Source organism: Oncorhynchus mykiss, chromosome 18 (genome assembly GCF_013265735.2).
Source record: "Oncorhynchus mykiss isolate Arlee chromosome 18, USDA_OmykA_1.1, whole genome shotgun sequence".
Classification (NCBI taxonomy): domain Eukaryota; kingdom Metazoa; phylum Chordata; class Actinopteri; order Salmoniformes; family Salmonidae; genus Oncorhynchus; species Oncorhynchus mykiss.
This window is the reverse complement of record NC_048582.1, coordinates 31,881,625-31,908,488: the sequence shown is the minus strand read 5'-3', so window position 1 is coordinate 31,908,488 and position 26,864 is coordinate 31,881,625. Positions and strand designations below refer to the sequence as shown.

Genomic DNA, 26,864 nt, shown 5'->3' with positions numbered 1-26,864 from the left:
AAAGTGTTAAACAAATCAAAAGTTAGTTTATATTTTGAGATTCTACAAAGTAGCCACCCTTTACCTTGATGACAGATTTGCACACTCATGGCATTCTCTCAACCAGCTTCATGAGGAATGTTTTTCCAACAGTCTTGGAGTTCCCACATATGCTGAGCACTTGTTGGCTGCTTTTCCTTCACTCTGATGTCCAACTCATCCCAAACCACCTCAATTTGGTTGAGGTTGGGTGATTGGGGAGGACAGGTCATCTGATGCAGCACTCCATCACTCTCCTTCTTGGTCAAATAGTCCTTACACAGCCTGGAGGTGTGTTTTGGGTCATTGTCCTGTTGAAAAACAAATGATAGTCCCACTAAGCGCAAACCAGATGGGATGCCGTATCGCTGCAGAATGTGGGGTAGCCATGCTGGTTAAGTGTGCCTTGAATTCTAAATAAATCACCAACAGTGTCACTAGCAAAGCACCCCCATGCCATCACACCTCCTCCTCCATGCTTCACGGTGAGAACTACACATGCTGAGATCATCTGTTCACCTACTCTGTATCTCACAAAGACACGGCTGTTGGAACCAAAAATCTCAAATTTGGACTCATCAGACCAAAGGACAGATTTCCACTGGTCTAATGTCCGTTGCTCGTGTTTCTTGGCCCAAGCAAGTCTTTTCTTCTTATTGGTGTCCTTTAGTAGTGGTTTCCTTGTAGAAATTCTACCATGAAAGGATGATTCACTCAGTCATCTTTGAACAGTTCATTTTGAGATGTGTCTGTTACTTGAACTCTGTGAAGCATTTATTTGGGCTGTAATCTGAGATGCTGTTAACTCTAATGAACGTATCCTCTGCAGCTGAGGTAACTCTGGGTCTTCCTTTTCTGTGCTGGTCCTCATGCGAGCCAGTTTCATCATGGTTTTTGCGACTGCACTTGAAGACATTCTTGAATTTCTTCACATTTTCCGGATTTACTGACCTTCATGTCTTAGTAATGATGGACTGTTGTTTCTCTTTGCTTATTTGAGCTGTTGATGCCATAATATGGACTTGGTCTTTTACCAAATAAGGATATCTTCTGTATACCGCCCCTACCTTGTCACAACACAACTGATTGGCTCAAACGCATTAAGAAAGAAAGAAATACCAAAAATGTACTTTTAACAAGGCACACCTGTTTATTGAAATGAATTCCAGGTGACTACCTCATGAAGCTGGTTGAGAGAATGCCAAGAGTATGCAAAGCTGTCATCAAGGCAAAGGGAGGCTACTTTGAAGAACCTCAAATATTAAATATATACTTTTCTGGTTACTACATGATTCCATATGTGTTATTTCATAGTTTTGATGTCTTCACTATTATTATACAATGTAGAAAATAGTAAAAATAAAGAAAAACCCCTTGAATGAGTAGGTGTGTTCAAACTTTTGATTGCTACTGTACATATATTGTGTATGTATGTAGAACTCAAGAAAGGGCTGTAATATGAGCTGGCCACTCCCTCGGCTTCTAATGAAGCCCTGCCCATCACCCTCCTGGTTTACTGTTCTTCCTTTCCTCTCTTCTCATTCCCCATCAATTATATTCCCTCCCAGAGAATGAGTGTGTCTCTTACACACACACACGCACACAACCACGCGGGATTAGGCAAGTGATAAGATTAAGAACGCTCGCTGGCTAATCCGGATTACAGAAGCACACTGGATTAGAATGGTGGGAGATTCTGAACAGAGAGAGAGAGAGGGGGAAGGAGCTGTAGAGGAATGGATGGAATCAGAGTAAGGAAAGAGCAACCAAAACAAATAAGGAAACAGACAACCTTTCACACATCATAAAAACACAATCCACAAAAATGACTTTTGTGGACCAATGACACAATCATTATAATGATGCAGGTCTAGCTAAGCACTTCAATATTCTCTTTCACATGTGTGGTGGTGCACTGAGAAGGAGAGCAGGTGGAGGATGCAGAGAGGACAGTGATTGGCGAGGAGCAGAGCAGAGTCAGTGTGTTAACGGTGGCTTAATTAAGGTCTTAATTATGGAGCTGGTGACATTTGAGTCAGTCACTGATCCCTGTCTCTGATTGATCAGCCTTGATTGGTCACCAGGAGACAGTATTGATCAGTGCTGGTAGGGCCCTTGCCATCTGCATGCACAAACATCATCACCAGCAGGCCTTGGGTTTTCTAGTGGAGTGTCCCATTGATTACGATAATTAATTAGATGACCATGTGGATTAAGAAGCACCTGTTTACCGGGAAGGATTGAAAACAGTAATCAAAATGCATTTTTACGTTGTGAATGTTCCCGGGAGTCAGTAAATAGAATTTTGTGCTCAGAGGTGATGTTTTTCTACACGCCTCAAATGTTCGGAAAGTCAACTTGGATAAAGTCATCCACTAAATGAGTTGCGGAATAAATCCTAATTTGCAACGGGTGAAAGACTACTGTATTAAAACACAAAACAAAGCCAAAAGATCACATCTTAGCCTACACTTCGACTTAAACGACACAACCTAATACATAATACAACAAATGTCTCAAATCGAATTTTAGGATATAATGTTCCCTGAATAAAATATTTGAGTATATTTCATATAAACGCTAGGTTAGTCTATCTATGACTTGAGTTCTTCCACGGTTACCACGGTTGTGATAAGGAGATGAGAAGCGGAGCAAATGGCACAAGATAATGGAATTCGATTATAGTGGAGAAGTGGAGGCCAACAAGGCAGTGGCACTCGAGGTCGACACGGCAACCAGCCCTGCTAATCTGACAAAGTCTGCACCTCGCATTGCGGTCACCATGACAACCTTGTGATGAGATCCACAGCAGGTAAACAAGGTTGCCCAGAACATCGTGCGTAGGAGAGAAAAAGAGATGGATGAAGGAGAGAAAAAACCTATGAGGAATAAAGGGTGGTACTAGGTTGAGAGACGCTGGGATTATTAGATATGTCGTGAGGGAGAAAGGATGCTTGGGGGGGGAACTGGAATTATAGGGACAAAAGGACAAGGGACGGTGCCTGTTGCATTTAATTGCTGCCTCAAGGGCAGATACTGTAGGGACCAAGAAAATGTCTGCTTCTATTGCACTGTGCAAGCCCAGCCATTTTAATATTTTTCTCTTCTATATTTTCTCTTTTTCTGCAAATCAACAGGCTCATTTTAAAAACACAGCACAGATTAAACCCGGCCAAAGGCCAAACCCGCCCTATCTGTGACCCAATTTAGCTTTAAATGTTCATGTTGTCCTTTTTCAAATCCAAATATACAGAGACATTATGATTATTATTCAAAATCAACAAACACAGTGGCACAAACACAATGTCCACATAGGCAGTCTTTGCACACATACACTGTCTGTTCCTGGCAGTCTCTTATGTATAGGCACTCTCTTGCTCACATTGACATGAGCACACAGTTAATCTTTCCCTCTGTGATGCCAAAAAGGATTTCACTAGGATTACAGTATGAGATATTAAATCCATAGATTATCCAATCAAATCACAGCAAGACCCCTCCCCCACACCTGACCCCATCCCCTCAATGCAAACACACACATCACCCTACTGATGCTTGTGCACACACACACACTCAGACACACACTTGCATTTATTGAGCAGTGTGAATGTGGGATGGGAGATGATAGGAGAGACAGGGTGTGTACATCCCTGTTAATCACATTCTTCCCTCCTTTCTTACCCTCTTCCAAACCAGAGAAAAGCTCATAATCTCTTGTCCCCTCCACTCACTCACTGTATCAATAAATCCCAAACAGGCTGATGTAAAGAAGGTGACATATTTGTCTCCCCTTTTTTATCTCAAATCCATTCTGCCTGTCTTCCAGAAAAGTAGGGACTCTGAACGGTAAATATATCAGTGGAGACCATCTCTGTACTTTTCAAGAGCGTTTACAAGGAGGGAGGGAGGGAAGATGGGGGGGCAAAATGACTATTTTTCTCCCTCCTCTCCATCACACAGCACTGGTCATTGCATCACACCGGTTACCTAGCAACCTGGCATCCCTCGTCCCCACCGTCTCCTGGCAACGAGACCTGGGACCATAATCAACCTGCCACCCCATCCCCCCCCCCTTCTCTCCGCTCCCTCATCTCCCCCTCCACATCACACACACACTAACAGAGATACTGTAGTGTACAGAAAATACATCGGTGGAAATATAGGCTATATCTCTATTCGCAGATGCAAACAAAAAGAAACTCACACAGACATAGAAAAACACTCGCACAAAGAGATGAACAAAGTAACAAAGGCAGGCGCAGAAACAGAGGTACAATCCCAAACACAAACAAAGACAGGAAATCTCCTACGCACACACACACACACACACACACATGCCAACAACCTGTTATCAAAGTCTGTTTTCAGTATGTAACTGTTACTCCTCCCTAGTCATGCTCGGTCTGTCTATATATTCAAGGCTCTCTGGGGTTGGGTCGTACATAGAAATATAATCCCTATTGTAGAATTACTAAACAATTATATTGATTTGGGGTCATACAAGAGGAAGAGAGAGAAGTACCACAATTATTTATGCTACTCTTTCCTCTAGCTGCTTTTCTTCATCAGAAGATGCACAGTATATCTCTAAAAGTAGAGTTACACTACATTACCAAAAGTATGTGGACACCTGCTTGTTGAACATCTCATTCATAAATCAAGGGCATTAATATGGAGTTGGTCTGCCCTCTTCTGCTATAACAGCCTCCACTCTTCTGGGAAGGCTTTGCACAGGATGGAACATTTCTGAGGGGACTTACTTCCATTCAGCCAAGAGCATTAGTGAGGTCGGGCACTGATGATGGGCTTGTCCCAATTCATCCCAATGGTGTTAGATAGGGTTTGAGGTAAGGGCTCTGTGCAGGCCAGTCAAGTTCTTCCACACCGATCTTGACAAACCATTGCACGGGGGCATTGTCATGCTAAAACAGGAAAGGGCCTTCCCCAAACTGCCAATTAGAAGCACAGAATCATCTAGAATGTCATTGTATGGAACTAAGGGGCCAAGCCCGAACCATGTAAAACAGCCCCAGACCACTATTTCTCCTCCACCAAACTTTACAGTTGGCACTATGCATTGGGGCAAGTAGCGTTCTCCCGGCATCCGCCAAACCCAGATTTGTCCGCCGTACTACCAGATGGTGAAGCAGGATTTATCACTCTAGAGATTGCGTTTCCTCTGGTCCAGAGTCCAATGTCGGCGATCTTTACACCACTCCTGCCGACACTTGGCATTGCCCATGGTGATCCTAGGCTTGTGTACGGCTGCTCGGCCATGGAAACCCATTTCATGAAGCCCCCGCCGAACAGTTCTTGTGCTGATGTTGCGACCAAAGGCAGCTTGGAACTCGGTAGTGAGTGTTGCAACTAAGGTTGCAAAGGGTCGGTACCTTTATGGTAAATTTCCGTAATTTGTCTAGAAATTTTCCATGGGAAGTTAAGCCCGGGAATTTGGGTAATTTTGCTTAAGTTTATCAAAAAAGTTAGCTTATAACAGTGAACCTTTTTTTGTGGTATACACATAGGGCAATTCTAGGTCTTGTGGCATATTTTGGTTAAACTATCCCCAATTCAATGGAATTGCAACCCTCTACATGCACAGTGCATTCTTCCATCACATGTGCAGTGCACTCTTCCATCACATGTACAGCTGATAGTCAAGATCTTGCACACTAATGAGATGGTATTGAGCCCGCATTACTACACTGAGCCAAGGACTACATGCTTTCTGGTACGTTTTGATTACAATACTGGGTGGGGTGAATATATTTTTTATGACATACATGATTTTCTGTTAACTAGTAAATAGTAGCCTACAGCAAAGTTTGTTTAAATAATTTCTAACTTGTTAACAATTTCTGCTAGTTTGTTTTTGCTACCATGTGTGTTTAGCTTGCTTGAGCCTGCTAACTGAGGAGTGTTAATTCACCTGTTTCTATTCATGTTTCATTTTAAAACATTTATCTTACAAATGAGTTGTTTAATCTAACTGATTAACTATTTATTTAACTATTTTTTTCTCTAATCTTTACAGGACAATGCCACAGGCACTATCTGATGTGTGGAGACGTTTCAATGCAGCTAATGTAGAAGGAAAGGCTGTGTACATTTGCAAATACTGTGCCAAATCATATGTGAAGAATGTAGTCCTACCCTCACATCACACCCATTGGCTGTGCTGCTCATGCAATGAATCTGCTCCTCAAGGACATCATGGCACTGAAAGCAATGGATACACTCTACAAGAGAGCCAGTGAAATGGTTAGGTATGTGACGGGTCATCAAGTTATAGCAGCAATCTACCTCACCATGCAAAGTGAGAAGAATAGAATAAGAGAACCACATTGAAGCTGCCCAGCAACACCCGCTGGGGTGGTGTTGTCATCATGTTTGACAGTCTGCCGATATGGACAGCCCCATCAAGGGGATTCTCCTGGAATATGTATTTTGGGAGAGAGTGGTAAGCTGCCTGAAACTCCTGAAACCTATAGAAGTAGCCATTGCACAGATTGAGGGAGATAATGCCATCCTGTCTGATGTTCAGACTCTGCCTGCAGATATAAGAGAAGAAATCCGTATCGCCCTGCCCTCTTCACTGTTGCTCCAAGCAGAGAATACTGCAGTTCTGATATACATCAAAAAGTGTGAAGACTTCTGCCTGAAGCCCATACACGCCGCAGCTAACATGTTGGACCCCAAGTGTGCTGGCAAGAGCATCTTGTCTGGTGCAGAGATCAACAAAGCCTATGGTGTCATCACTACCATGTCTCACCACCTTGGCCTGGATGAGGGCAAGGTTCTTGGCAGTCTGGCGAAGTACACTTCCTAGCAAGGGCTTTGGGATGGAGATGCAATATGGCAATCATGCCAACATATCTCCTCAGCCACCTGGTGGAAGGGACTTTGTGGATCTGAGACTCTTTACCCTGTTGCCTCCATCATCCTCCAAATCCCACCAACATCAGCCGCCTCAGATCGCAACTGGTCCTTGTTTGGGAACACACACAGGAAAGCACGCAACAGGCTGACCAATACAAGAGTTGAATAATTGGTGGCCATCCTCAAATTTGAGGCTTTTTGAGCCTGACAACGAGCCATCCTCAACAAGGTTGGAAAGTGACAGTGAAGATGAGGCCTTGGAGTCTGATGTTCAAGAGGTGGACATTGAGGAGGTCCAGGGAGAAGACATGGAAGCCTGAGAGGAAGACAACCAAAGCTTTAGTTTCTAGACTATCATTTTACAGATTTTTTGGAGATGCGATGGATCATTGGGGATCATTCAATATTCCCTTTCTATTGTTGTTCAGTGAAATCATCCCATGTGAAGAGTCAACTCATTTAATTAAAGTTCAATTCGTAACTAAATCGATTTTTTTTATTTCTATTGGAAGGATTTAATCATTTGCAATTATGTCTACTTGATGATAAGGTCAAATGTTTATGTTGCTGTCTCCATGTGATATGGGAAATACAGTGCCTTGCGAAAGTATTCGGCCCCCTTGAACTTTGCGACCTTTTGCCACATTTCAGGCTTCAAACATAAAGATATAAAACTGTATTTTTTTGTGAAGAATCAACAACAAGTGGGACACAATCATGAAGTGGAACGACATTTATTGGATATTTCAAACTTTTTTTAAAAATCAAAAACTGAAAAATTGGGCATGCAAAATTATTCAGCCCCCTTAAGGTAATACTTTGTAGCGCCACCTTTTGCTGCGATTACAGCTGTAAGTCGTTTGGGGTATGTCTCTATCAGTTTTGCACATCGAGAGACTGACATTTTTTCCCATTCCTCCTTGCAAAACAGCTCGAGCTCAGTGAGTTTGGATGGAGGGCATTTGTGAACAGCAGTTTTCAGTTCTTTCCACAGATTCTCGATTGGATTCAGGTCTGGACTTTGACTTGGCCATTCTAACACCTGGATATGTTTATTTTTGAACCATTCCATTGTAGATTTTGCTTTATGTTTTGGATCATTGTCTTGTTGGAAGACAAATCTCCGTCCCAGTCTCAGGTCTTTTGCAGACTCCATCAGGTTTTCTTCCAGAATGGTCCTGTATTTGGCTCCATCCATCTTCCCATCAATTTTAACCATCTTCCCTGTCCCTGCTGAAGAAAAGCAGGCCCAAACCATGATGCTGCCACCACCATGTTTGACAGTGGGGATGGTGTGTTCAGTGTGATGAGCTGTGTTGCTTTTACGCCAAACATAACGTTTTGCATTGTTGCCAAAAAGTTCAATTTTGGTTTCATCTGACCAGAGCACCTTCTTCCACATGTTTGGTGTGTCTCCCAGGTGGCTTGTGGCAAACTTTAAACGACACTTTTTATGGATATCTTTAAGAAATGGCTTTCTTCTTGCCACTCTTCCATAAAGGCCAGATTTGTGCAATATACGACTGATTGTTGTCCTATGGACAGAGTCTCCCACCTCAGCAGTAGATCTCTGCAGTTCATCCAGAGTGATCATGGGCCTCTTGGCTGCATCTCTGATCTCCTTGTATGAGCTGAAAGTTTAGAGGGACGGCCAGGTCTTGGTAGATTTGCAGTGGTCTGATACTCCTTCCATTTCAATATTATCGCTTGCACAGTGCTCCTTGGGATGTTTAAAGCTTGGGAAATATTTGTGTATCCAAATCCGGCTTTAAACTTCTTCACAACAGTATCTCGGACCTGCCTGGTGTGTTCCTTGTTCTTCATGATGCTCTCTGCGCTTTTAACGGACCTCTGAGACTATCACAGTGCAGGTGCATTTATACGGAGACTTGATTACACACAGGTGGATTGTATTTATCATCATTAGTCATTTAGGTCAACATTGGATCATTCAGAGATCTTCACTGAACTTCTGGAGAGAGTTTGCTGCACTGAAAGTAAAGGGGCTAAATAATTTTGCACGCCCAATTTTTCAGTTTTTGATTTGTTAAAAAAGTTTGAAATATCCAATAAATGTCGTTCCACTTCATGATTGTGTCCCACTTGTTGTTGATTCTTCACAAAAAAATACAGTCTTATATCTTTATGTTTGAAGCCTGAAATGTGACAAAAGGTTGCAAAGTTCAAGGGGGCCGAATACTTTCACAAGGCACTGTATATCCAATGCAAAAAACATCTACATTTAAATGGTATTAATATTAATTTGCATATTTCCGTTAATTCCCATACATTCCCACAGAAAGTTTCCACCTCTGAATATTCCCCAAAATGTGCAACCCTAGTTGCAATGGAAGAGAGACCATTTTTACACATTCTGTGAGCTTGTGTGGCCTACATTTCGTGGCTGAGCCATTGTTGCTCCTAGACGTTTCCACTTACAGTTGACCGGGGAAGCTCTAGCAGGGAAGAATTTTGATGAACTTACTTGTTGGAAAGATCGTATCCTTTGACGTTGAAAGTGCCACGTTCAAAGTCAGTGATTTCTGCTGTCATAGGGATGCGTCTTCATTTTTGTAGGTTTAGTCAGTTTAATTACACCAAAGTGCAATATGTACAGTGGCTTCGGAAAGTATTCAGATACATGTGCAAACATAAAAAAAACTAAAACAGAAATACCATATTTATATAAGTAATCAGACCTTTTGCTATGAGACTTGAAATTGAGCTCAGGTGCATCATGTTTTCATTGATCATCAGCTGTTTCTACAACTAGATTTGAGTCCACCTGTGGTAAATTCAATAGGTTGAACATAATTTGGCAAGGCACAAACCTGTCTATATAAGATCCCACAGTTGATAGTGCATTTTAGAGCAAATACCAAACCATGAGGTCGAACGAATTGTCTGTAGAGCTCCGAGACAGGATTGTGTCGAGGCACAGATCTGGGGAAGGGTACCAAAACATTCTGCAGCACTGGAGTTCCCAAAGAACACAGTGGTCTCCATCATTCTTAAATGGAAGAAGTTTGGAACCAGCAAGACTCTTCCTAGAGCTGGGCACCCAGAAAAACTGAGCAATCGGGGGAGAAGGACCTTGGTCAGGGAGGTGACCAAGAACCCGATGGTCACTCTGACAGAGCTCTAGAGTTCCTCTGTGGAGATGGGAGAAACTTCCAGGACAACCATCTCTGCAGTACTCCACCAATCAGGCCTTAATGGTAGAGTGGCCATACGGAAGCCACTCCTCAGTGTAAGAGCCAGTTTGCAGTTTGTCAAAGAAACCTAAAGACTCTCAGACCGTGAGAAACAAGATTCTCTGATCTGATGTTACCGAGATTGAACTCTTTGGCTTGAATGCCAAGTGTCAGGTCTGGAGGAAACCTGGAACCATCCCTACGGTGAAGCATGGTGGTGGCAGCATCATGCTGTGGGGATGTTTTTCAGTGGTAGGGACTGGGAGACTAGTCAGGATCGAGGCAAAGATGAATGGAGCAAAGTACAGAGAGATCCTTGATGACGACCTGCTCCAGAGAGCTCAGGACCTCAGACTGGGGCAAAGGTTCACCTTCCAACAGGACAACAGCCCTAAGCACACAGCCAAGTCAATGCAGGAATGGCTTCGGGACAAGTCTCTGAATGTCCTTGAGTGGCCCAGCCAGAACCCGGACTTGAACCCGGGAAAACATCTCTGGAGAGACCTGAAAATAGCTGTGCAGCAACGCTCCCCACCCAACCTGACAGAGCTTGAGAGGATCTACAGAGAAGAATAGGAGAAATTCCCTAAATACAGGTATGCCAAGCTTGTAGCATTATACCCAAGAAGACTCAATGCTGTAATTGCTGCCAAAGGTGCTTCAACAAAGTACTGAGTAAAGGGTCTGAATAGTTTTGTAAATGTGATATTTCCATTTTTAAAATGTTTATAAATTAGCAGACATTTAAAAAAAAAAAAAACATTTTTGCTTCGTCAATATGGGGTATTGTGTGTAGATCAATGAGGAAAAAAATACAATTTATTCAATTTTAGAACAAGGCTGTAACATAACAAAATGTGGAAAAAGTCAAGGGGTCCGAATACTTTCCATTGGATTAAACGCTGGCCTAGTGCGCCTGAGTTAACAGAGCCTGATGAGTTTTATAATAGGAGCCGTTTTCCACACACAAACTCACCCTCTCTGTAACAGATGTCTGTATTTAAGATGACTAACGCACTGCCTCGTCCCTCAACCCCCAATGCCACCCGTTGCTCATTATGTCAAACGTCCATTCATGTCTTACCCCCTCACAGTGTTGTCGTACTCGAGACCCTAGAGTACGGTCTCCAGACCACATATTTAGTATCTCGGTGTCGGATACGTTTAAACTCGGTCTTGACTCAGTCTCGGACAGTGAGGACTTTGTAATTTCTTCCCGAGAACAGCGGAGTAGAAAACTCAATTATCAGAGCATAAAACCGCTTCGCCAGGCCAAATATATACATTCCTTTCTTAAAACAATATCTTAACAGCCGTTATATCTATTATAGACATGTTGCACAGTGACGAACCTATAGGCCTTCAGTGTGTGACAGGTTCATGATTCTGAAAGGACAGCAATCGTAATACCAGCGCACTCATGTAGGAGAGTGCACTTTCTGTAAAACACGAAGGTCCGGTGGTGTAGTGAATGGTAGACGCAGGTATGAACCATATACCCACTTTTTTTCAGAGGTTATTGCTTATATTCACTTCTTAATCCATAGTGATGCGTATCAAAGTAGTGTAGTGGAGGAATACGAATGATCAATTATGACGTACAACAGAGACATAATGCACAAAGTAACCTACACAATTGTAAAGCACGTGAAATATATATATACCACACGTTTCAGCGGAATATCATCTGCAGGCAGCAAGAGTGGGCAGCTCTCAACTGTTTTTTTTTGCATGGAACTGCTCACAGAAGAATGACATCGGTAGCCGGTAGGGTAGGAAAGACGTTTAAACTTATGATATCCAGTGGTGACCGGTCATTCGGTGTTTTGAGCCCCACCTGTTTAGCACCTATTTAGCTTGCCTGTTTTGCATGTTACTTTGGCATTAATACCTGTCTCATATCAGTTTGCAAACAATGTAAAATAAAATAATCATCATTGAGTTAATAAAGCTTTTGTCTCTTTTTTTCTTTCTTGAGTAAGGCAGCTCCAAAATGCAGTTGTTTCAGCCTAGCTCATTGCTTTCTGTGGCGGTGGGGCATCCAGCGAAACATTTGGAGCTTATGGGGTTGGTAATGTTTTCTAGTTGCGCTGTGATTGGCTCATTGTTCTGTCACTCATGGGGACACTACATCACCACCAAGTCTAAGTGTAGGGCTTGAAAATTCAAAACCCTTGGGTGCTGCTATAGAGTTACATTAGAAGTACCCATCCAATAAGCCTCAAGGTCATTGGCCACAGATAAAATGACGTCAAATCACATTATATCTACAGTAGCTTAGATTGGACTAATCATGTCAACATCATACTTTCTAAATCTTAGCTAGCAAGCTAGCAATCATCATCATGAATCAAGCCGACAATCTACTGGCAAATCCTTTTCAATCCTTGTCATATGAAGATAAATAATTAAGGGACATTTTAGATAAAATCTATCAAACAACAAGTTGGAAATTGGAAGGATCAGTGGCTAACTGCAAGCACTGTAAAGCAATCACTAGCCTGCTATTCAGTGGAGTGGGTGTGTGGTCCCAAGTCTGGGTTTAAGGGTTTCTTTCGGGGGTAAACATTCAAGGGTAAACATTCAACATTGGCCATGCTGTCAATCCAGCATGACTTCTGCTCGCTCAAAACAACTGGAAACTCGGAACTGGGAAATCTGATTACAGTGCGTTAAAAACAACTGGGAACTCAGAAAAAACGAACTCCGACTGCAAAAATACGTTTTGAATGGTCATCCAACTCGGAATTGCAAGTCGGGAACTCGGGCCTCTTTCTAGAGCTCCGACCTGAAGATCATTGACGTCATCATGATTTGACCTTCCGAGTTCCCAGTTGTCTTGAAAGAACCATAAATCCAGAGAATGCCAGACTTTAATATGACAACATTTGATGACAAAATATACCCACGAAGGACCGCCATGCCACCTTCCTGTTCAAGTGAGCACAACAAGGTGAGTCCAAAAATGTATTGTATGCTGCTATATAAATGATGTAACATGTATACTGTAGCTAAGAAAGTAATACAAAGGGAATGTTGTGTTGTAAGTTGTTAGGTGTTGGTGGTGCATATGTAGCCTATAGCATATGTAGCCTATAGCCTATAGCCTAGAGAAATGTCATCATCGAATATTGTAAGAGCTTTCTTTCTCTGTTTATGTGCCCACTTTATTTATCCTACGGTTTTGACTTGGTGTACCGGGAGAATACTGTAAGAACGGCCCATGTTATGAATCCTGTCACTGCTCATTACAAAGGTGCTGAATAAATAGTTATATTGACTACGTCTGTCCTAGCTCGCTCATTAATGTCTTAATCAAAATTACGGATTGCCTCTTATCTGCTTGTCGTCCCCTTATGCCATAGTGTGTACATCTCAATTGTCAGTAGAAACCACATTGTTTAAGCAAGTCAGCCATATCTGCAGTAAACGAGGCTGAATGAACTGTTTCGCTGCCAGACAAGGCTCTGCTGATAGCCAGGTGTAGCAGTGGTAAGGTGTTGGGACTGCTGTTGAGACAGCTTTATGTAGGCCGTAACAGTTTGTGGGCACCGTTTGTCACCATTTTAGTGCAATTAATGTATTGTTTAGTGTTGTGTTGTGGCTTTGCTGGCATGCATTCATTTTTTTGTTTTTTTGTTTGCCCAACCAAGATTTACATGCTAAAATCGCCAGTGATGATATCTACCAGTAAATGCTAACTAAGGCAACAATGGGTTTTCAAGTGTTGGTTAGTAGGCTATTTGTGAAGCGCAACTGTCATCATGTGCTGTTTGCATCAGTGGCGTAGACATGGTTTAAGCATTGTTGTGGACTTATTTTTTCTATAAATTAAAAAGTGTGATTTTGAGAGTGAAAATCTGAAAAATTGATAGGAAAACTCATAATTTTGGGGGGCAAAATTAGAGTATACCCTCTTCTCCAGGCTCCACTACACCTCTGCATAGGACCGATGGAAAGACAGTAGTCACACACAGCATGATGTTAAAGAACCACTGCACCACTGCATAGGGCCGATGGAAAGACAGCAGTCACACACAGCATGATGTTAAAGCACCACTACACCACTGTATTGGGCCGATGGAAAGACAGCAGTCTCACACAGCATGATGTTAAAGAACCACTGCACCACTGCATAGGGCCGATGGAGAGACAGCAGTCACACACAGCATGATGTTAAAGCACCACTACACCACTGCATAGGGCCGATGGAAAGACAGCAGTCACACACAGCATGATGTTAAAGCACCACTACACCACTGCATAGGGCCGATGGAGAGACAGCAGTCACACACAGCATGATGTTAAAGCACCACTACACCTCTGCATAGGGCCGATGGAAAGACAGCAGTCACACACAGCATGATGTTAAAGAACCACTACACCACTGCATAGGGCCGATGGAAAGACAGCAGTCACACACAGCATGATGTTATTAAAGCACCACTACACCACTGCATAGGGCCGATGGAAAGACAGCAGTCACACACAGCATGATGTTATTAAAGCACCACTACACCACTGCATAGGGCCGATGGAAAGACAGCAGTCACACACAGCATGATGTTAAATCACCACTACACCACTGCACAGGGCCGATGGAAAGACAGCAGTCACACACAGCATGATGTTATTAAATCCCCACTACACAACTGCATAGGGCCGATGGAAAGACAGCAGTCACACACAGCATGATGTTAAAGCACCACTACACCACTGCATAGGGCCGATGGAAAGACAGCAGTCACACACAGCATGATGTTAAAGCACCACTACACCACTGCATAGGGCCGATGGAGAGACAGCAGTCACACACAGCATGATGTTAAAGCACCACTACACCTCTGCATAGGGCCGATGGAAAGACATCAGTCACACACAGCATGATGTTAAAGCACCACTACACCACTGCATAGGGCCGATGGAAAGACAGCAGTCACACACAGCATGATGTCATTAAAGCACCACTACACCACTGCATAGGGCCGATAGAGAGACAGCAGTCACACACAGCATGATGTTAAAGCACCATTACACCACTGCATATCGCCGATGGAAAGACAGCAGTCACACACAGCATGATGTTAAAGCACCACTACACCACTGCATAGGGCCGATGGAAAGACAGCAGTCACACACAGCATGATGTTAAAGAACCACTACACCACTGCATAGGGCCGATGGAAAGACAGCAGTCACACACAGCATGATGTTATTAAAGCCCCACTACACCACTGCATAGGGCCGATGGAAAGACAGAAGTCACACACAGCATGATGTTAAAGCACCACGACACCACTGCATAGGGCCGATGGAAAGACAGCAGTCACACACAGCATGATGTTAAAGCACCACTACACCACTGCATAGGGCCGATGGAAAGACAGCAGTCACACACAGCATGATGTTAAAGCACCACTACACCACTGCATAGGGCCGATGGAGAGACAGCAGTCACACACAGCATGATGTTAAAGCACCACTACACCTCTGCATAGGGCCGATGGAAAGACAGCAGTCACACACAGCATGATGTTAAAGCACCACTACACCACTACATAGGGCCGATGGAAAGACAGCAGTCACACACAGCATGATGTTATTGAAGCACCACTACACCACTGCATAGGGCCGATGGAGAGACAGCAGTCACACACAGCATTATGTTAAAGCACCACTACACCACTGTATAGGGCTGATGGAAAGACAGCAGTCACACACAGCATGATGTTAAAGCACCACTACACCTCTGCATAGGGCCGATGGAAAGACAGCAGTCACACACAGCATGATGTTAAAGCACCACTACACCACTACATAGGGCCGATGGAAAGACAGCAGTCACACACAGCATGATGTTATTGAAGCACCACTACACCACTGCATAGGGCCGATGGAGAGACAGCAGTCACACACAGCATTATGTTAAAGCACCACTACACCACTGTATAGGGCTGATGGAAAGACAGCAGTCATACACAGCATGATGTTAAATTACCACTACACCACTGTATAGGGCTAATGGAAAGACAGTAGTCACACACAGCATGATGTTAAATCACCACTACACCACTGCATAGGGCTGATGGAAAGACAGCAGTCATACACAGCATAATGTTAAATGATAAGCAGTCCATAAACTCTGACGTAGGTCCCAATCATAATACAAAAACACAACCATTAAGCATTTCCCAATCAAAATGTACAATTATTACATCCCATTGCAAAACAGATTTCTCATTTAGCACACAAAGTAACCGGTGACCTAAAGTTTAAAGTGGAACTGACAGCGTTTGAACTACTTTGCAGAAATGAAACAAACAGACAATAATAGTCAAAAAATATCAAATTCCCAGTTTATGCTACAAAACCAACTTAAGAGGTTTTAAAAATAGGTTCTATTTGACTCAACATTCCATGACGTACGCTAAGTCATTGTTGGCAGAATAGATGGATGCAGTTCAATGCATTATTAATATAATTCACCAATACATTTATTGGTAGTCCAAAAAATATTGCTATCAGGTTGTAAATCCAGGCTGGCCTGGTACATTGTTCGCTGCCTCCATTCGGGATGCACTATTTCAGTTTCAATGACTCAATATTCTGGCCAAAAATAGACAAATGTATCTAAGGCTGGGAATGTCAATACAATCAAACTAAGATGAGAAAAAATAAAGACCTTCCTGACCTCTCAGAGGGGATCAGCAGGCATTTCAGATTACTCTGATGTTTTTCTTGCGCTGAACCTAATGATTTATGAAAACATGCTTGCTGGGTCGATGTCCTCATTACGGTTTTACAGACGTGTTTGATACTTTATGTGCACACTTTATTTGAATATTTATGAAATGCACAGTGTTATATTTGGTAACAGTTACTTGTTTTCTCTTGACTCCAACCCCATTCGATGCATGGATGTGGTTGTAGCAATTTCTACATAAGGGTGTTAATGAAAAAAACTCACAAAAGCTCTGACGAAGGCTGATATGTAAGAGCTTATTAAAGAGCATTGATACTAGCAAGAGCAGTGTGCGGGTTTCTTATTTTGTCCTCATCTTATTCAACTGTTACCATGCACCTACAACAAAGACAGCTCAGATGAGCGAGTGCCTTTTGAATACAATCAAACTAACAAGGGCAATGATCACAAGTCAGTCATAATTTGGCTGATATGCTAGTGTATCTATTTATGTAGCAAGCTAAAATCAGCGAGCCTAACGTTAGCAAGATAGCTAGCTGCTAGTAGGATGTCATGTCATGCCCTCATATCGTTTTTCAGTGGCTATACACAGCTAGAGATCCAGGTGTCATTTGGTTAGCTAGCAAGAACTTGAATGACTGTTATCCAGTTAGCATATCTCGGTGTAAACCCTGTCCAACAAAAACTGAAGAGATTAAATTAGATCATTGAAAACAATAATATTATTATTATTATAATAATTATTTTATAAATCCTTAGCCCTTCTTTGAAGGCCAATTGTCCCCGAATGTGTTTGGGTTAGTAATAATTTGTAGAATGGCTCTATTGTCCCTCAACATGCCTTTATTCACTATTCTGAATGTCTAAAGAATCCACATGCTGTTCTGAAATATGAACACAGAAATACTGGACATTTTGAACTCTTATTATGGTGGTGATGTGACAAAATTACAACATGGTCTTGAATTGGACTTGCATTTTTCTGGTCTCGGTTTTGACTCTGTCTCACACCCCTTTGTCCCATTCCTGGTCCCGGTCTTGACTGGGACTTGATTTGCGTCGGTCTTGGTCTTGAATTGGTCTCGCTTTAGGTGGTCTCAAACACAACACTGCCCCCTCCCCCACCCTTCTACCCATACCCCCCCCCCCCCCCCATTCATCCAATTTCTCTTCAATTCACACCCATTTACCTTCCTCGTAATCTATTCTACATTCATCACAACAGTCTCCTCAAGTGACAGCTGTTGAGCCTTTCTACAGTGAGGTGAGTTTTCACAATATCTGTACCATCCCTTGGCTTGCACAAATTGATATCACACACGCACACTTTGATAGATCAATCAGATATGTGTGCTCAGATATGCATTCATTATTATAATCATCCCTGCTCAGACTACTCACTGCTTTTTATGCTTACACACATGGACACACAGCACACAGAACAAATAGGCTATCCTCACAGGCATACTGTGTGCATGCTCAATTGTTAGTGATACAAATGACTTCATTTTCAGACTATTCCCAAAATAATGCGTCTGACTTGTCATGGCAGAGTAAATGTCAAGCTTAGTCAGATGTTCCAACTAAATATTTTTTTAGGGATAACGTATTTTCTTTATAAAGATCTTTAAAAAAAAGCTCTGACAAAGCTGAATAAACTAAAGTGATACTGGCAAGAGCAGTATGCACGTTTTTATTCCTTTTATCTTTAACTTCAACCCAGATCTCTGGATGTTTTATTACCTGTCATACCCCCCCCCCCCTCCCCCCTTCAGCAAATCAAGTCAGTCTGAACACCTGCCCTCCCCTCCCCAACTAAACACACATACAGCTTACATCCTCCTCACACATGTACAATCTCACTGTGCCTTACGCACGCACGCACGCACGCACACACACACACACACACAATCTCTGGAGACATGCCCCAGCAATACATACAGAACAATTAAGTGTATATACATTTCATTATTCAAAAAAAATATTGGAATATCATTCACAGGCAGATTTGATTAAATCCATCATTACCTGGTTATTTCTGATTCTGATTTCTGATTTCAGTGAAGCAGAGATACACTATCATAATAAAGCATTGAAACAAGCATTTGACCCTTATCAGTAGGGATGAGCATTGTGAAAGCACATCTCTAACTCTGATAGAGATAGAGGGGATAGAGGAGAGGGGGTATATAGGTTACATTTTTGGGAATGGGGAGTAATTTTCAAGTTGGCCCATTTCATGTCTGTGTAGTCATGTTTATCTGCCCAGACTTTACCTCTCTCAAGCCACTGTAGTAGAGATGCTGACCAGACACACCGGGATGGCAACAAAACAGAATTCAGACAGCAAGGGATAGCAGCGGGGAGATGGAGAGATAAAGATAGAGCAGACAGGAAGACATGAGTACAAGATGGGCAAAGGAGGAGAGAGAGTACAGCTGCAGATTCTTCTTTGTGCGTCTTTTTCCCCTCACTGTCTACAACCTCTCTCTTCTTCCGTGTGTGAATGTGTTTTGACACCATTCCTCTGCCTCCATGTCGGTGAGCTTTGAGACAGATTGTCTCTCACCTGAAATTAAACACACGGCCAGGTGCCACTCAGATCACACCATCTGTTCATCCCGCCCTCCCTCCCTTCACTTTCCCCCCCCTCTCCTTCTTACTTCTATATCTGCTTTTAGGACGCAGCTTGTGAATAGTGAGGACAACTAAAAACCTTAACATTTTCCACCATGGCAGGCAGTGTATAGCTCACTAGATACAAAGGGATGTTGAATATAAATGCACAGGGAGAAAGATAATGACATCATTCAGCTTTATGTATTCAGAAGCGCATTGTTGTATTCGCGTCTTTCAATTACTTTCATGTCATTTCTTTGTAGCGTCAGTGACAAGAGGATGGTGAAGTTAATTATCTGGCAATGCAGGTGGTATTAGATGATGATTACACCACAGCTGGGAGTTGGGGTGAGGATACTACTTGTCTAGGGGGTGGTAGTCAGTGTGTAGCTAAGGAGGTGGTTTTCATCATTGCGGAGGTTAAGATAGGGGACACGAGGGGGAGGTTGTTCTCGGGCGGTTGTACAAGACTTGGGTGAGGAGGTCTGGGAGGGGAGTCACTGGGGAGACGGAAGAGAAGGTTTAGCGATGAGGAACCTGCCTGCTGATCTCCTCTGAGAGGTCAGGAGGGTCAGCCTAATAATATGATTTATATTGCTGCTAGTGCTAACTACCTCTCTGGCTTCCAGACGCCCCTACTAAAACCCATACTCCCTCACTGTCTCAGCGTACCAGTAAGCATTAAAACCCAACAAAGAATACAACTCAGTAAACCTTAATAAAAAGAAGAGGGAGATGAGAGGAAAATATTCAGAGACTGAGTGAAGGAGGACCAGAACCCTATAGGCCCTGGTCAAAGTTAGTGCACTATATAGGGAATAGCATTTGGAACATAATACTAGTCTGTTTCTATAGAGACTGCAGAGAGAGAATGCCTGTCACCTCATAATCTGCTCCATAAATGTCACTTGGCAGCACACTTGCTGCGTGGTTATGCTCATCAAGCTGCTCTAACTTTGATTTGAATGTGTGACGAGAGAGAGAGAGAGAGAGAGAGAGAGAGAGAGAGAGAGAGAGAGAGCAGGATGACTAAGGCGCTGACTGGATGCATCATGTACAGGGAATATAGGAAAGCCACCTCTGACCTTCCTCTTGGGCATATCAACTCAAAGGGAAATGGAGCTCACATGTCAGAGTGAGTTAGTTTTTCTGTGGCACACTGTTGTGTGTCTGTGTGTGTAGTTCAGTGAGGTAGAATGCCACTTGTTCCGCATTTTGCTCATGGGAGTGTCCGAGTCCCAAATGCGACCCGGTCTTTCTATGTAGTACTAGTGCACTCATTTTGACCAGGGCCCATAAGGCTCTAGCCAATAGTGCACTACATAGGGAATAGGGTGCCATTTGGAACTCCACCAGTGTGTGCTGTTGAACGTCAGAGAGGGCACTCACCCCTGGTAGCGTCTTCTGCTCGTGCAGTGCATTCTGGGCTTTGAGTGCAGACTCTCGTTCGCAGTATGTCAGGAAGGCACAGCCTGGGGTAGGATTGAGGGTACATTATACCATTAAACATAGGATGTATTTGTATACTGTGATACAACAGTGGACAAAGAGAAATTGCAGCAGGTTGCACTGTGATTTTAAAGGGGAAGTTGTTGTTTTTCCACCAATTCTCTATTTTTTATGTAAATGGCATGTTAAAGAAGGGTCCAGACACCCTTTTGGTTATTTCCCGTTTTTGAAAAACTTACCCCAAACAGCAAATCACTTCCTCATCCTCTTTGTGTAATTTGGAGCCCCCAGAAAAAACATTAACAAAGGCTCCAAAAACACCCAAATACAGTGCCTTCAGAAAGTATTCACACCACTTGACTTTTTCCACATTTTATTGTGTTACAGGCTGAATTTAAAATTGATAGTAGTGTTGATTCGATTTTTGAATGACTACGTCATCTCTGTACCACACATACATCTGTAAGGTCCCTCAGTCGAGCAGTGAATTTCAAACACAGATTCAACCACAAAGACCAGGGAGGTTTTTCAATGCCTCGCAAAGAAGGGTAGATGAGTAAAAATGAAAAAAGAAGACATTGAATACTTCTTTGAGCATGGTGAAGTTATTAATTACACTTTGGATGGTGTATCAATACACCCAGTCACGACAAAGATAAAGGCGTCCTTCCTAACTCAGTTGCAGGAGAGGAAGGAAACCGCTCAGGGATTTCACCATGAGGCCAATGGAGACTTTAGAACAGTTACAGAGTTGAATTGCTGAGATAGGAGAAAAATTGAGGTTGGATAAACAACATTATAGTTAAAAAATATATATTTTTTAATGTAACCTTTATTTAACTAGGCAAGTCAGTTAAGAACAAATTCTTATTTACAATGATGGCCTACCTGGGAACAGTGGGTTAACTGCCTTGTTCAGGGGCAGAATGACAGATTTGTACATCGTCAGCTCGGGGATTCGATCCAGCAACCTTTTGGTTACTGGCCCAATGCTCTAACCTGCCGCCCCTGAGTTACTCATATAGTTACTCCAAAACGAACCTAAATGATAGAGTGAAAAGAAGGAAGCATGTATAGAATAAAAAAACATTCCACTGCAAAAAATGTGGCAAAGAAATTAACTTTATGTCCTGAATACAAAGTGTTACAGTATGTTTGGGGCAAATCCAACACAACACGGAGTGCCACCCGTCACATTTTCAAGCATCGTGGGGGCTGCATCATGTTATGGGTATGATCGTCATCGGCAAGGATACAGAGTTTTTTAGGATAAAAAAAATTGAATAGAGCTAAGCACATGCAAAATCCAAGAAGAAAATCTGTTTCAGACACTGGGAGACAAATTCACCTTTTTCCAGGACAATAACCTAAAATACAAGGCCAAATATACACTGGAGTTGCTTACCAAGATGACATTTCTGAGTGGCCTAGTTACAGCTCTTACTTAAATCAGCTTGAAAATCTATGGCAAGACATGAAAATGGCTGTCTAGCAATGATCAACAACCAACTTGACAGAGCTTGAAGAATTTTATAAAGAATAATATGCAAATACTGTACAATCCAGGTGTGATAAGCTCTTAGAGACTTACCCAGAAAGACTCAGCTGTAATCGCTGCCAAGGGTGATTCTAACATGTATTGACTCAGGGGTGTGAATTCTTATGTAAATGAGATATTTCTGTATTTCATTTTGCAAAGATTTCTAAAAATTGGTTTTCACTTTTTCAACAACCTGAAAATAATATATATATATATATATACTAAATAATATATATATATATTATAATAGTTTTTGTGTCTCAAAATCATTGTAATCTGGTTAATGTTAAAAATCTAAATGAAAATGATTGAAATATAAAATTCAACCAGAGAGCACACTTAGGTCATGGGAAAAGGTTGCACTTGACCGTTGCACTTGAATCATTCCCACGGTGATGGCTAGGCCTGCTACGCTATAACATCACACACTATTGCAGAGACTTTGATAATACAGGCCGCAATTGATATGTTGAAAACAATGTGTGGGGAGGCAGAGGCACAGAAACTCACATCAATACCTTTGTCAGATAACACTGTTAAAATGAAGAATTTATGCTATTGAGGAAACTGACTGAACAACTCAAAAACTCCCCGGCTTATGCTCGCCAAATGGACGTTAGCGGTGAGGGCTGAGATGCTCATGCATTAGATGCCCATGCATTGACTTTTGTCAGGGGATGCTATTTGTCTGGGGATGCTATTTACGAGGACATATTGTTCTGTCTCACGATTCCCGAGCATGAAACGATATAGGGGATGTTGATGCTGCGTGGCTATATTGACGAAAAACAGATTACATATGGGATTGAATGGTGGGCTTTTGCGCAGATGGGGTTTCATCTATGGCGGGATGGCGGGCAGGCCGGCCGGCCTCTGCACTCTAGTTATGAATGTGTCTCCCTCTGCCATATGGACGCATTCTATGATACACCGAGAGCAACTGGTGGCAAAAGAGCTGAGCACAGAACTGGGGGATGTACTGCAGCAAGTAACTTCAATTGTAAACTACATCAAACCACATCCACTGCACGCACGCCTGTTTACAAAACTATGTGGAGATATGGGATCAGAGCATGACAATGTTCCATTCCACACCAAGGCTTGGATGTTATTGAGGGGCAATTTTGGAAAGATTTTTCGCATTGAGAGAGGAACTGTTGTTTTTCACATATATGTAAATGCGCCTTGGCATAGATTCCACAAGCGTCTGGCAAGAGCAGTGTGCAAGCACCCCATGCTTTCATTATACTTTGTATCACTCATTTACTCAAGTGATTCCTTTATTTTGGCCTGTAGAATGGGCAGAGAAGTATCGCTCGAGATGAAACAAAATGGAAAATACAATTTCATGACACAACATCTAAAGACCTGCATCACCACACTGAGAACTTTGCCAAGGACATATTTGGGTGTTTTTGGGGCTTTTGTTCATGTTTTTTCAGGGCCCCCCATACTAGAGAAAGGGGGATACCTAGCCAGTATGTCACGCCCTGACCTTAGAGATCCTTATTATTCTCTGTGTTTGGTTAGGTCAGGGTGTGAATCGGATGGGAAATTATATGTTTTCTGTTTCTTTGTTTTTGGCTGAGTGTGGTTCCCAATCAGAGGCAGCTGTCTATCGTTGTCTCTGATTGGGGATCATACTTAGGCAGCCCTTTTTCCCACCATTATGTTGTGGGATCTTGTTTTCTGTTTAGTTACTGTTGCCTGAAAGAATTCAGTGTTTTTGTTATTTTGTTTGAGTGTTTTTTAAATTAAAATCATGAACACTTTCCACGCTACGCTTTGGTCTACTCTTTCTAGCACCAACGAGAGCTGTTACACAGGACAACTGAATGCATTTAACCCAACCCCTCAAAAAATGTGAGATCACAAAAAAGGTGTCACACCCTAATCTGTTTCACCTGTCTTTGTGCTTGTCTCCACCCCCATCCAGGTGTCGCCCATCTTCCCCACTATCCCCTGTGTATTTATACCTGTGTTCTCTGTTTGTCTGTTGCCAGTTCGTTTTGTTAGTGAAGCCTACCAGCGTTTGTTCCCCTGCTCCTGTCTGTTCTTGCTCCTGTTTTCTAGTCCTTTCTGGTTTTGAACGTTCTGCCTGCCCTGACCCTGCCTGCCGTTCTATACCATGCCCTACCTCACTGGATTATTGACCCCTGCCTGCCCTGACCCTGAGACTGCCTGCCATTCTGGACCTTTTGCACCCTATCTGGATTACTGACCTCTGACTGCCTTTGACCTGTTGTTAGCCTGCCCCAGTACTAAAAATAAACGGTGGTTTCTTCGACACTGTCTGCATCTGGGTCATACTTGAAACCTGATAAAAGGTATCTGGACCATTCTATAACATGCCATTTACATTAAAAATACAGATTTGGTTGTAAAAAAGAGAACTTCTTCTCTATAATGACACCCTATTCCCTATATTGAGCACTACTTTTAAACAGAGCCCTATAGGTCCTGGTCAAAAGTAGTGCAATACATATGGAATAGGGTGCCATTTGAGACGTAACCCATTGGGTCCGCTGGTCCAAAGACAAGCTGGCAGGTGCACTTATGAAATACATTTATTTATAGGCTGGCCATATCTGCCAGTGGCCATACACCTGTTACATAGATAGCATAGCCTAAATACCCTCAATCATATAGCCTAAACAATGTTTCATGCCTGACAGCTGGGCTATGCATTGTAACTTACAGTAAATGTCCATACTAAGGAAATAGGGATTCAATGCACAGTGTGGGAGACAACGTATTTCTATAGAACTGTGCATTATATAATCAAGTATTTCCCGTGCGCTCTACAGCATAGCCTACACAGTAATTGTTTCCTCTCCCCTTACCTTTGTGCATCCCCGTGTATTTGTCCTTTATCACCGTCAACTCATAGATCTTCCCGAACTGTTCAAAGATGGGTTTCAAGTCCTTCTCCTCAAGATTTCGGGGTATCTGCCCGATGAAGAGCTTGATTGCATCGGCCTCCTTCATTGAGACAGTGTGGGATTGGAGCAACCCGTTGCGCACCGAGGATGGACACTGAAAAGGTGGTGAGAGGGAGCAGGAAGAACCTATAGCTCTTTGGACGAGTTAGAGATGACGGTGAAAAAATTCAACTCCGTCCTGGAGACGAGGAGAGGGACGATAGAGGAACAGATGAGAAGAAGAGCTCTAGACTAAATTATTAATGAATTCTTAAATGTATAATAACTTTAATTTTCTTTACAATTTTTGAAGAGCAGGAGCAATCTGGTGTAGGCTGACTAACAAAAACATCACGGTCACCAGTTGGTATAGCTATGCAAAATATCTTGGAATGTTGAAATTATAATGAATTGCAATTATTTTTTACCTATAATGTTTTGTAATCTGTCCCCAAATGTGATAAATTGATTATAACCAATTATGTTCTGACTCAGATATATATATATATATATATATATATATATATATATATATATATATATATATATATATATATATATATATATATACACACATATTTGTTTAAATATTTACATGAATGCAAATAAACATAGACATCGAAGTAGCCTACTCCTTTGTTCAACCGTCTATCGGTCTAAACTGCTGGTTTAAACCCATAGGCTATACTGTCACGTTGTGTCAACGTATAGCCTCTTCGGTCCCTTTGTCAAGGTGGGGTGACAATAACAATGACTTGAACATAATCTGTAATTTTACACCACGTCAATAGGACAACAAAATAATCACCTACTATTTATCTATGATCCTCCTTCGTCTTAAGGTTCGTTGCTAGCTGAATCCCCCCTTTCTCCTCTGTCCCCTATCAAATCGGGTTTCTTTTCGGTTTGTGTCTATTCTCCAGTTCAATTCATTTGTCTAATGTAGGACCCCTCTGATTCCGTGCCTTGACAAGTTACCCCCAAAAGAGCGCACGTAACAAATCGAGCGACGTCCTTCTTTATCTATAAACATGAGCGTGTGATGCTTTACCCAGTAGTTTTTTAGGTGTTATTTGTGTACAAACCCTGTTTACCACATTAAATACACACACATTAGGATTTTATATAATAATGACAACCTCTGGGATTATTCAAGCGGTTGGTGGTTATCAGGATAGACTCCCTATGATCCAACACAGGAAATGGGAGGTTATTGCTGCCGCTCGCTCCCGCATTGGCTGGCTCTCTGTCTGTCTACTTAGTTGCATTTGACGTCGTAAACCGGTGTCTCCCTCCCGTCGATCTGTTGCTGCCAAAGGGCCAGGGTTCGGGTCTGAAAGCGCGCTTTTGACTGCAACTACAGTATTGCTTCCGTACTGCAGGTTAACTGAATTACGGCTGTTTAAGACAATTCACATGTATTACCCTATAGAGAAGTAGAGAGATATAGTCCCAACGATGCCAGAGATGCGACCCAGTCGTTAAACATTTGTGTTCTAACGGTGCGTTCGTAAATTCCCTCTGGAGTGTCAGAGAGTGCT

At 42.4% G+C, this 26,864-nt stretch overlaps 1 protein-coding gene across 8 annotated transcripts in view; it reads right to left on the bottom strand.

Moving 5' to 3' along the window:
* The window catches only part of LOC110496019 (cugbp, Elav-like family member 3a), a 37,478-nt gene extending 10,935 nt beyond the window's left edge, over positions 1-26,543 (bottom strand). The window contains exons 1-3 of one of the 8 annotated variants that reach the window (XR_002469502.2): positions 26,136-26,543; positions 25,246-25,522; positions 20,803-20,885 (exon numbers count right to left, since the gene is read on the bottom strand). Coding sequence is in view for 7 of the 8 variants with exons in the window: in XM_021571638.2 (XP_021427313.1) it covers positions 20,803-20,885; positions 25,246-25,390 (228 nt within the window). In the remaining variant the exon portion in view is untranslated. Of the gene's footprint in view, positions 1-20,802; positions 20,886-25,245; positions 25,523-26,131 lie in introns of all 8 variants that reach the window. The other 7 variants (XM_021571638.2, XM_021571636.2, XM_021571635.2 and 4 more) reach the window with 7 other exon arrangements.
* Positions 26,544-26,864: the final 321 nt, after the last annotated feature.